At 41.1% G+C, this 12,876-nt stretch overlaps 1 protein-coding gene across 6 annotated transcripts in view; it reads left to right on the top strand.

The window, feature by feature from the left end:
* The window catches only part of ANKRD44 (ankyrin repeat domain 44), a 317,527-nt gene that overhangs the window by 115,743 nt on the left and 188,908 nt on the right, over window positions 1-12,876 (top strand). For 4 of the 6 annotated variants that reach the window (XM_079925377.1, XM_079925380.1, XM_079925375.1 and 1 more), the window contains exon 1: window positions 7,016-7,430. In XM_079925377.1, the coding sequence (XP_079781503.1) occupies window positions 7,293-7,430 (138 nt within the window). In that variant the 5' untranslated portion in view covers window positions 7,016-7,292. Of the gene's footprint in view, window positions 1-7,015; window positions 7,431-12,876 lie in introns of those variants that run through there. The other 2 variants (XM_079925376.1, XM_079925378.1) reach the window with 1 other exon arrangement.

Here is a 12,876-nt window from a genome sequence, read left to right as displayed (position 1 = left end):
ACCTCATCATCTACTATTCTCCAGCATGAAAGATATTCTCCACAGTCTCATTCAAAATCCAGCTTAATACCTATGTCTCCTTTCTGATAACTCAATCCACACGGACTGCCCCCCCCGCCCCAAGTTTGAAAGATCGTAGCTATTTGTTTTCTAACTTTTGGCAAGATTGTTTTATTGTTCGTTATTTTGTTAGGAGTGACTGTATCTAGAAATACATATACGTGTGTCGTCACTATATGGTGTCTACACGCACACGTAGAGAATAGATATGGTAGCATTTTCCCTTAGTGAGTTGTTAGGTGTAAATTTCTCCATAGAAAGTTCACTGAAATTGAGGCTGAATTACTGGTTAAGAATTAGATATAATATGTTCTGTATTAATTGTATTATATTGTATTTATTGTATTGTATTAACATGACATGTGAGAGAGAGAAAGTACTGAAGTGGGAGAATCTGGAAAACTAAATCCTGGTCTCAACTTTGCCACTAACAGGCAAATCATTCGACCCCCTCACAGCTCCAAACGGGTTTAATCTCCTTTATGACCATCAGGAGAGCATAAAGGAAAAGTATAATCGTGCTTATTTACAATAACCTTAAATAGTAAAATTATGATTTCACGTCCCATCCAGTGGACATAAATATGCGGCACAGCGGATTAGTCAAGAGAGATGATGTATTGTTCAGGTGAGTTGCTGTTCTTTTGGTTTTATAGATTAGACCCCTGAGTACAGAGAGGTTGTGCACCATTTTTGAGGTTGGCCAGGGTAACAAAGGTCAAATCAAGCTCGGTGTGATTTTTACTCCCCTTCCTGTATGTAAACGCTTTTTTCCCCAGCGTGATGGGCCCCTCCGCTTTACTGGTGGTGTTGAGTGGGTTGTCATCCACACTTGATTTATATGCTCTGTAATTTTTAAGGAAATCTCCCTGGATCCCTTATTTTTCCTACTGTAGGATGGATGGACATAAATGTACTTGTCTATGAAAGTTTTTGAGCTTGTTACCTCAAAATCCACACTGATCGCTATTTTTATTGAGCATTGGCCCTGTACAGGAGGCACTGCCTATATTATGTCATTTCTTAAAACACATCTTATAAAATGGCTACAGTAGCCCTATTCTGTAGATGAGGAAACTATGGCTGAGATTTAATCCCAAGTCAGTCTGATACCAAACATAGGAGGAATCTCCCTCCTATGGCAGAAAAAAAGAGAGATCTCAGGTATGTAAAATCAACATTGCTTCCAGATTTCAAGTTAACCGATACTGTTGTTTCGTCATTTCCTTTTACCTAACCTTTTGTGAGTAACTAGTAGCAAAGTTGACACGCCTGGGTTTCATTTTCCCTCGGACCAGCTCTCCTCTCGTGAAGGTGCTAACGAGTGCTCTTAAAAAGCAGAGAAATAGCCAAGGAGGACCTCAGGAAAGGAAGGTGCGACAAGGATGTGAATTTTCCAAACACTGAATAATTGGTCCTTGAATAACTATATCATAGTCAGTGCCTATGTGTTATTTTCATTTTGGAAAAGGTTAGATAAATTAATTTTTCCACTTTCTGATTAAATATAGTTCTTCTTTCGCAGTATTTAAGTATAAAGTTAATAAATAGCTACCTATAGGGAGGGTATTGCTGATACTTGGAATTTTATGCTTCTGTTTTTAGTAATCGGAAATATTATAGACACTCTGCAGCATAGTTTGTAGGAGGCATTTTCAGACATGTAGTCTTGCATTAAAAAATGTTTATGAAGACTCAGTATATTTTGTACAGTTCTTAAGGGAAGCAGATTTTGATTTTATTATCATCATTGTCTTTCTATGATGGAGTGAACTTCTCCCCAAGTAGAGTGATCTGTATTCAGGAAGCACTCAATGGCATCCTTTCAGTGGATCACACAGCAGGAGCCACATGAGTAGAGCTAACAAGTTCTGTCCGTTAAATCTAGTGACTTGAACAAATTTTTATTATCCTTTTGTAAAAATGTAAGCACTGCCTTACACAAAAACCAGTTGTTACCTAGTGAAGTATTTCAACATGTTCATATATGTTGATAGTTTCATACGGCCAGATTATTGCTGCATCAGCTATTAGCTACTAATAACATGCTCCCATCCTGCTCTAATGACATTCTGTACTCAGAATACTTAAGTGTGGACAGATGTTTAGGAATATCATTTTTCCCTCTTGGCTATTGATTGACTCCCAACACCCACTCCTGATTAGAATGCAAGATGTTTTCTTTTAGACTTGGAGTCTTTAATTACCCAATCTAATTAGAAAAAGACAGGCAACACACCAAGAATTTGGAATGTAATGCAGGAGCATCTTCTTGGGCTTCTTACCATGGACTGTATTTCCAGATGCTCAGTGACAGCCTTTGTCACTCTGTTTATCTTCCAAAGCCAAAGTGTTAGTAAAGAACACGCAGCTCTGACAAAGAGAAAGTGAAAGGCACTATACAGTGGTTTTAGCCAAAATCAAATTGTTGGTTTCATTAGGAGATTTTGGAGGGGTGACCTGCGACCTCATTGCAGGACAGGATGGAGTGGATCCTCAAACCAGCTGTGCTTTCTTCATAGAACCCCTGATGGGCTTTATTCCTAAACCAGTGGCATATTTGATGCCACTAGTAGCACTTTTTAAAAGTGAAATTGAGGAAATAATTGAGTTTTGGTTTTTTTTTTTTTCCTTTTTTTTTTTCTTCCCAGACCGAGGCACGAACCCGTGTTCCCTGCATCGGCAGGCGGACTCTCAACCACTGCGCCACCAGGGAAGCCCGAGGAAATAATTGAATTGGGTTTTGCACATGATGAAAATAATTCTTTAACACCTGGGTTTTAAATGGCTTTATTCTTACTTCCTAAAAACCTGGACCCTCAGGAATCAATAGGAAAGGTTTTAAAATTTTTGTTTTTGGGTATAATAATGTTTGTGTTTACTTATTACTAAGTGCTTTCTCAGAAGCTTAAATTCTTTTATGTCTTGAACAAAGTGGATCCTCCAGCTACCTTATTCCGCAACCTGAACATTTACTCTTATCTCCCAGGTAACAAATTACCGTCTTGCTCCCCCTAGTGGAATTGTAACTCTACTTCAAAGTTTAAGAACACTGTTATCAGTACATGTTTGATTTAGCATCTCATTTTGGGGAATTGGATATTTTCCTAGTTTGTTCTCAAACACTGAGAATAAAATAGAAAAATATTGTATCGAGTGGGCCGATAGGGGATGTGGGTAGCAAAATTGGCGTTTTGCTGATAAATTTTCAGTTCCTAGTGTCAGCAAGGTTGGCTACTTTGTTCATAGTGGCTGCCAAGTTCAAGCAGCTTCTGCTCTGCACTTCTGTCTTAGAGGGGTCACATGTCATCAGCCTGGAAGACAGTCACCTCTAGAAGGCAGCTGTTAACACTCCTGGCAGAGATGGTACAGTGCTGAGAGTTGGTGATATTGAAAGACGAGGACTGGTCCCATCTGAATGGTGACTCCCACTTGTGCCATTGGTAAAGTAGGCCCAGGAAGTATCCTTCTACCTGCTCGATCTACATGAGGGACTGAGCCAGTATCCACAGCACGTGGCAGTCATTTCCAGTGTACAGCTGCTAAACATGCTTAAAAAATTCCAGTAATTGAAGCTGAAATTACTGTATATCTCTTCTTAAGAATTTAAGTTTCTTTAGGGAATGACAACCCATGGTTTCACCACATCAGAATCTCTTTTTCCTGCCCCTATTTGTTTCTCACAACTTTGACCCTTGTAATAAATTTGTGTTTATTCAAATTTGCACACAAAGCGCTCCTATTTTGTATATGCTAGCGTTGAAATGTGTGAAACCTCTAAAAAATTTTTGTACATGCCAAGGCTTAGGACTCTGTTCTTTTGCAAGTAAGGCCTTGTCAAGGTCAAGGTAAAAGGTGTAAAAGACACAGTGATCGCCAAATGAATAGTCAACAGAATATAAGTACTTGGTACTTATGAGCAAGAATATTGTATTTAGAATATCCCCCCTTTCTTAAAATCATGTAATAGCGACCATATTTAGAAATATTTTTCAAAATATTTATTCTCAGGGCAAGTGTTTACCTAGGGAAAAATAAAAGAGCAGGATCTGATTAAAATCCCAACAAAAGGGAATGCCAAAGTGTTCTATGGGCATGTTTTATTTGGGAGTGTGGAGAAAAAAAGCAACACCCGTACTGTTTGTTTGTTTGTTTGTTTTTTAAATACCACTGGCTCAAGAGTTACAGAAATTTAGTTCAAGAACTACAACCATGCAAACACACGGCTTCCATTCAAGCAAAGCATGTATCTGTGAAGTTCTGGTTTGGAATCTCATAATGCCTGGATTAACAGTTGTGAAGACAGAGATGTCACAGTGGCCACACAGCCCAGCTGGGGTGGAGATGTCCATTTAGCAAGACTTCGGGCTTTGGGGAACCGGCACTTTTCTATTCCACAGGGAGTGTGAGGGATTCGCGAGTGAATCAGCATGTATCTCTGTGTATACGCACATGAAGGTAGATACAGATGTGTACATACATGTACAAATGTAGGCATGTACATGTGGGTATATTCATGTATGTATGTGACTGCAGCTTTGGAAGAGTTACAGCAATGGCTCAGCTTCTTCCCAATGGATGCTAGGAATTCTGGGCGTTGACAATGCTTCCCAAAGCAGCTTTTAGCAGAGGGAAGCTGGGAGGCGTTGGGGAAGTGTGCATACCATTCTCTGCTGGGAATCCTCTGCACTGGTGATACCCTTCCAGCAGTCTCAGAGACCGGGACTGAGAAGCTCCACATACCACTCCCTGAAGAAGGACTGTGCTGGCATCTTTGTCTGGCAGCATTACAGGGTGGCTCTCCTTGGGAACATTCCAGCCATAGCTTGGAACCCTTGTCTTTCTCGAGAGGTGTGAGGACTGAATATCTTCACGCATTCCTTAGACTCATGAGTGAAGAGAGGCTTTGCTTCCCTAGCTCTGTTTCCTTCAAGTGACTGACTAGTGGTGCATTAAACTGGGATGGGTTTGTTTCTCAGGATCTTAACTTTTCAACTGTTGATTGACCACTGTTGACTCAACACTAGAATCTTGTCTGCCTCTGCTTGTCATCCCATGGTTATTGGGGTTTGTTATTTGCTTTCTCTTAAGGTTCAAAAAGGCAGAAAAGTATACACAGGCATTTGGCCACAAGCAGAGCAGATAGAGAATTATGAAATAGATATCCAAGATGCAATATTTTTGTTGAAATCCTGACATTGTGTGACTGCCTTTTTTACATGAAATATGGTCCTTGCCATGGGGCAGATAGCCTGGAGACGTGGTTAGCAGGTAGTCAGCAAGTGTGGGAAGGAAGTCCTTGTCTTGGGCAGAGTGCCAGCTGACACCAAACTAGTCAAACTTGCATTCTTTTCAAGACTTCTTTCCTGCTACTTAAGTGTTGGCAATTTGAGAAACTATCTTTGAATCATACACCTTGGCAAGAAGGTAGGATTAAGAGCGTATTGGGGACAAAAAAGAGATACAAATGTCCACTCGCTGGAAACTTTAATGGCGGAGGGAAAACTGGACAAATTCCTGGCATATGGAAATATTTATCTGCAATTTAACATTTTTTATATAATGTTTCCTCAGGGAGTCTTACTATATTCCTACTGACAATACTTATATTGGTCACCGCAAATAACAAGGAACACCTTCAAAACATGTAAGAGAGGCAACAGGCAGGTAAAAAAGAGAAAAGAAAGTTTGTAGGGAAAATCAGGACTTGGAGCCTCACATAGATTGCACGGGGAGAGGTTGAGGCAGGTAATGCTAATCATGTCACCTTAGGCCAGTGCTCTGCAGTTCCCAAGAACTAAGTGGGTGTTTTTTAAAAATCTGGGTTCTCGGATCCCACCCCAGAATCTCCAGGGAAGGGATCTGGGAATACAGTTTTAACAAGCATCTCAGGGGATTCTTAGCGTCGGACAAGTTTGAGAAACTGCCGTCATCCTGTTGCCTACTAGGACTAAAATATTTCCAGAAGTTGTGTGTGTGTGTGTGTGTGTGTGTGTGTGTGTGTGTGTGTGTTATTGCCAAGGTTTTTAAAGTTTGAAAAAAAATAGTCAAATAGCCCGTATTGGCATTATAAACATTTCTTAGTGAAAACATCTGTTATTTGTGTAGGGTTGTAGAGTTACAGAGGGTTTTCTCATATATTATCTCATTTGTTCCTAATACCAACCGTTTGAGGGGCTGGGCCACAAAGATCATGTTTGGCCCCAGATTACACATGGGAAGTGTGCTCCACATGTAGCTGGCAAGTGGCAGAACCGGCTCTGAACAGGATCCTTCACCATGTGGGCAAGCCCAACACCGACCTCTGAGCCCACGCCTTTTCCTCTTTTCCCCCCACACCCTGGTCACCAGGTTGATGGCAGCATTTGTAACATGGATTTGCATACCTACACCTTTGCACACCACGATCCCTCTGCCTACATGTCCCTCCTTCCCTGTCTGCACACTCAAACCCATTCATTAAGGTACCTTCCAGGAAGCTTCTCTGGATACTCTTCTCACCCTACCACCCAAGCAGAGACAGTTTGTCTTTCAGCTGGGTTTCCATCAAGCTTTACAAATCCTTCTACCATATGTTGGGTCTTGTTTAATATAGGTGAGTTCAATGATACCTGCTCAGTAATGCCTCCCTTCTTGCTCCCCACCCCGCCATTGTACCACTTTATTTTATTTATTTTTTATTCTACTACAGATGACAAACAGAAATGTTAGCGTTGAAGCCACTTACTTTAAATAGATGGGAAGTAATCACGTCTAAAACACTCAGTGCTTGTTGGCTAAAGCTATGGGAAGCATTCAGGAATGATTTAAAGGGTTGTCCAAACATTGACAAAGAATCATTCAGGAGGCCAGAAACGTGGCCATTAACATCCTCTAGGAACAGAATTGTTTCAAGGGACCAGGCAACATTGTCTACTGAGAGATGGGGGGAAGGACAGGGGACTCTATGCACAAAAGCATAGATTTGGTAGTTTCCTTGATAGGTAATTTAAGGGCCTTTCAAGGACATCTTCAACTAGGGGTGATTTTCATGTTATATTCATAGCCCCAGGTTAGATGTGACTGTCTGTCATGGCTTTCAAATCATATTATAGTTAGTTCTTTATGCAAATACACCCCCTACTAGACTTCGAGTGAGGGTAAGCCTGAGCCGTATTCATCTTTGTCTGCCAATTGATAATTGTTGAATAAACTTTGGGGGGAACATATATCTTCTAGCCATCTGCATCTGAATGCAATCCAATTATTTAATTATAGTTCTAAGTCAAATTCTCCTGTGTTTACAGCCACCATTGGTCCAAGCAATCTTCAGTGGTGATCCAGAGGAGATACGGATGCTCATCTACAAGACGGAAGATGTGAATGCTCTGGTAGGAGATGCTCTGGCTTTTCTGGCTCAGACCCTCTTAACCCTTTCTGTGCCATGGACCTCCCTGGCGTCTGGTGAAAGCCCTGTCCTGCTTCTCAGAATTCTGTTTTTAAATGCACTACATAAAATATATAGGGTTCGAATGGAAATCAATTATATTGAAATTCAGTTATCAAATCAGATTTTTCCTATAATAATATATGTGTTTATCAGCACATTTAAATGGCAAGATACAGTGGGAGATCTAATAGTGACCATCATTTAAAAATAGTGGTGAGCCTGATGAATATTTTGTGCTACCTGCTACCACTCTAATGTGGTATGAATGTGATTTCTGCTGACACTACTGAGGTTTGCTGCCCGCATTCATAATGTGAAGAAACGTGGAGTTTCCATTAGAAGTTAGTGAAAATAGAGACAGAAAATGTGTACATCTAGAACCCTTGCCCTACAGCAGGGATTGACAAACTATGCTGTGTCACCTGTTTTCGTGCAGACTACCAGCTAAGAATGGTTTTGATTTTTTAAATAGCTGAAAAAAGAATGAAAAAAGAACACTTTGTGACACAGGGAAACTCTATGAAATTCAAATTCTGATATCTACAAGTAAAGTTTGGTTGGAGTACGGGCAGCGCAGCCTTCATACTGCAGCAGCAGAGTTGAGTCGCTGTGACAGAGACAGTATGTGGCCTGAAAAGCCAAAAATATTCACTTTTTGGCCCTTTAGAGGGAAATTTTGCTGCCCTCTGCTCTGGAGGGTCCACGAACCTGGAATCAGTGGATAGACTTGGCATTCTGTGTGCACCCTGAAATCGTGTGTAATATGTGTGTGCACTTGTGGACGTATTTTTTTCTGTGAAAGGGTCAAGGCATTTCATCAAATTCTTAAACGGGTCTATGACCGCCCCCCCAAAGATTAAGAACCACTGGATCTGGAAGTTCTTGAAATAAAGAAACCTGCAATGAAGAAAGGTGAAAAGAGTTAGTCAATCATTCACCCTGTTAATAGTTTTCTAGACCTAGATTAAACAGGCAATTATGTACAGTACATGCTACTAATTTTCTTAATGTAACTCAATTACTTAAATGCTCCAGTCCATCGGGGAGAGGAGTTTTCTTTGAAGTCTCTAGTGTTCGGTAGGAACAACAGAGTCAGATGCATCGGGGTAAGAAGAGCTTTGCCACCGGGAAATGAATTCTGTCTGAGGTTGCATCACTCTCCGGTTGGCTGATTGCTTTATTCAGAAGGCGAGTCATTGGTGCAGCCATTGTTCTGTGGCAGTGTAGGTTGCTGTGGCTTTTTGAAAAAGCTTTGGGCCACTTCTCGCCAGCTGGCACTGAAAAGAACGGAGCAATGTGCTGTGACATTTTTGCAAGGTAAGCACAGATGAGGCCAGGGCCAGACTACTAGAGAAGGCAGTTGGGCGCTTGTGCAGGGCCTGCGGGGCCCTGTACTTCTGAGAGGAGGCGAGGCAAGGAGGCTGATCATCTATGGTTCTGACATCACCAGAATTTGCCCAGCCTGTTTTGTGGCTTTTCCTGAGGATCATGAGTAAACAGGACTTTCGTTCAGTCATACGTCCCAAGAAAGATTGGACTGTCCTCTGAATGGCCTTTATTTCTCCTTAGGAAAGTGACAAATGTCCGCTGGCTGGTAAAGATTAGGGGAGCCTAACTTGAGTTGTCACCTAACTGTGTGACTGAATTAGAGAGGTTTACTCCTGAACACATAGATTCCTAAAGTGTCTGATGGCTCAAACATAGGAGAAGGTCGATTTTCTTATGAACAGATGAGAGAGGTGGCTCTCTTCCACATAGAGTCCCAGGTATCAACATGTAGCTTCTAAGGTCACTCAAGGGGTTTGTCTCTAGTCCAACCAGAAGGGAACAAAGAGTGTGGAGGCAAAGCATGGGAGGATTTTCATGGGTCCGCTTGGCAGTGACTTAATCACTTCCACCCACGTCCCACTGCCCAGAACTCAGTCACGTGCCAAACTTACCTATGAGGGAGGTTGGGAAATTAGTGTAGCTGTGGCCCCAAAGAGTCAGAGAACGGGGACTTGGGTGAACAATTAGCAATTTTGGCCACACCAATTTTTGGTCTTAGAGAATTCTAGGGAATACCTCTTACTTGTCTGTACAGTGTCTTGTTCATTCGACAGTTATTTACTGAGTTCGGACCCTGTGTTAGGTGCTAGGGATACAGCAGTGAGAAGATAGCTCTTTCCCTCGTGAGCTTACATCGTGACAGAGAAGCAACAAATGAGAAATCATACCTTGGTGTATTTCTGAGGGAAAATCCAGGGCACTGTGTAGGGGCCTAATCATGAGCGATTAATGAGACTACTGAGGAAGTTGATTTTTATTTGTAGCCTGTTGGATGTGTGGCAGCAGAAAACGGTGGGATAAAGGGAGGAAGAGGAATATATGAATGAATGAGTGGTTGAATGAGTGAATGAACACACACAAGGGGAGCCTGAGTTCCTTATTTTGATCACGTGGCTTTTCTGGGTCCACAGCCCCTTTCCTCCACTCTCACCACTCAAGACTGCCTCTTCATGTCTCCCGTTCCCTTCTCTCAGGTGAGCATAAGGATCATTTGCTCCCCTACTCTGTTATCAGGTATGTTGGAGACACTGAGCTGTCCTCTTCATGTCACGATCTTCCTTTGCCAGCACTCCGTAGGCATCAGTCACAGGGACTGTTTGTGAGAGGTGGATTAGGCAGTTTAGGGGAAGTCGTTGTTAATAAGGGGCGTAGGGAGATGGAAGATAAATAAGGATTAGAAATCTAAGCCTAGAGGTTCATTTTAGGATACAAGAGAGGCTGCTGCAGTACATTTCAGTGTCAAGGAAGGGAAATAAATCGCCTCTTGTTAGTGGGAAGACAGTATTTGTCTTCCCTTCTCACCTTTTGCTTTTCTCTCTTTACCCCTATTTAGTCACTTAATTTTTCCTTTCTGCCTTAGGTTCTGACTTTTTTGCCTTCTTTTTCCTTCCCCACCTTTCTGTATCTTTGGATGGGTTGCCTGTTCTTTGGTATAAATACCCTTTGATTAGCTGATCCTGATAGAGGAAGAGTCTCATCCAGCTTTGCCTCTCTGTGTGTTTCCAAACTTTACTTCCCAGTAGTCATATTCATGGACCCTATGTGTCAACCAAACCAAATTACTCAACCCACTGGTATTTTATTCTTTTCTCTCTTCTCCACTGTTCCAATCCCACCTGTCCTTCCAGGCCTACTACTTCCTCTGGTAAGTTGGCCTGATTCTCAGCTTCCTTTCTGCCGCCTTCTGTGCCACCTGCCAACTCCCATAGCTCTTTGCACCTCACTGATCACTTGACTTGAGTTATTTATGTCTGTGTTTTACTTTTGAGAAACTATGTGTTTGACGACATGATTGCTGTGTCATTCATTCTGATTTGCTCAGTGGCTCAGTCCAGTCCTTGCAACACTTGTCGAGTGAATGACTAGGCCTGCTTTATTACTTATGTCGAGCCAGTTTGTGGTTGCCTATTTTTCATTTCTGCCAATGAGCACAAGTTGCCAGATAGTTCTGGCTTAGTTAGTGGCTCTCAGTTCTCAGTTGTAAGACTGAAAGTTCTCTTCATAAGATTGAAAATCTGTAGATGGATTTGAGGAGCCACTGAAGGATCGGGAAGGGTACTCTGAGTCTTTTTTTGTGGTTTCTCTGGCCGGTGGCATGCCAGGGGCTGGAAAGGTGGGAAGACAGTTATATGTTCTGAGAAAGCCATTGAAGTTGACCCAGCTGTAGCTGATAATAGAAAGATTTAGAAGCCGTTATCAGACTAATTAAATTGAGGTGGAGCATGTGAAGTCTAAATGAATGCAGAGAGTCTGAAAGCCAAAATTTGAACTCAATAAAGGCATTTTGGGGATCATGTCCCGACAACATGACATCAACAGACCATTTTACCAGGCACCGCACTGAAACAAGGACAGAGACAAATCGGTGCCTGTCAATAGCGAGTGGTGAAGACAGGGAAGGAACCATGCCCAGTGAGGAATGGCTGAAGAAACTGGTGATGTTTTAGACTTGGGAAGGACAGGAGAACTGTCTGAAATAGTTCAAGCACTGTCAAGTTAAAGTGGAGCTCTTCTTATATGTCTCGTGGCTGTAAGCTGCAGAAAATAAGATTTCGGGTCAAAATATAAGAAATAACTTCATAGAGCTGTCTGAAGAAGTAATGAGTGACTAGACAAGTATTAAGTTCCCTGAAAGACCACTAGACCAGAGATTCTAAAGGTAGCTAGTAGTAGTAACACAGATTGCCCCACTCTCCTGTCTTGTGCCCTTGGCTGGCATTGCTAATGGCTCATGACCTTTTTTTCCCCTCTTAGTCTTAAAGGCTTAAATTCCTTCTCAGGATAGCTCTATTAAATTGGAATTGGCCTATAAATTGAAGTCTTCTTCCCATGCCTGGACTAGGTGATGTTTATAGTCTCTTAAAACTGTGAAAAACTACAATTCTAAGATTTGTAAGTCCCACGTGATAGCAAACCCATGGAGTTTATTTCTTTTTTAAAGTATCACTAACAGATAATGAACACACACACACATATACACACACACAAAATCATTGTCATACTAAATACAATTCGCAATAATTCCTCAGTATCACCTAATATCCAGTGCATATTCAATTTTATTTTGTCCCAGTAGTTTCAGGAATGCCTTTTCACAATTGGGTTGTCCCTGTGTTGATTAATTTAATGCATCTATTTTATACAAAAAAGAAAAAAAGCTTTTGCCGAGCAGTTAATGTTTATTATTTGCCATAATAGGATCTGGCCCAAGTATAGTGGTGCATTTTGCTTACTCTCTTCAGTTCCAGGGTAGGAAGGGATGATGTGTGCATCTACTAGAATAAATCTTGAGATGAAAGCTAAGCTTATGTTAGCAAAGTACTTAAAGTGAAAAAAGGGGAGAAAAGCATTAAAGCTGTGGTTCTTGACTCTGGGCATTAATTCAGGGGATGGTGGCCTGCTAGTCTCAAGATCCAAGTGAGAAAAAAGAAACTGTATCAACATTGTATGATGAGGGGATTTTTTTCAATAAATAAGACAAATTATCAATAGTAAATTTATAATTTGTTCTCGTGTGTGTTACTATACCTACAAAAAATACATCATACATAGTTACAAAAAAATTTTTTTATGATTAGAACGTTTAAGAACTACTTTCTTAGCAACTTTCAGATGTGCAATACAGTATTATTAACTATGGTTACCATGCTGTACATTACATCCGCATGACTTATTTATTTTATAACTGGAAATTTGCATTATTTCTTTTAAAAATAGAGTATATCTTTTGAATCCATCCAGAAGGCTGCAATCTGACTCTACCTAAAGAACTTTGAGTGATAAATTCGATGTCCTCTCTAAACTTTTCTCAGCTTCATTCTATCATGTCATGAGAACAT

The sequence above is a fragment of the Stenella coeruleoalba genome (genome assembly GCF_951394435.1).
Source record: "Stenella coeruleoalba genome assembly, chromosome: 6".
Taxonomy (NCBI): domain Eukaryota; kingdom Metazoa; phylum Chordata; class Mammalia; order Artiodactyla; family Delphinidae; genus Stenella; species Stenella coeruleoalba.
This window is presented reverse-complemented; position numbering and strand designations above follow the sequence as displayed.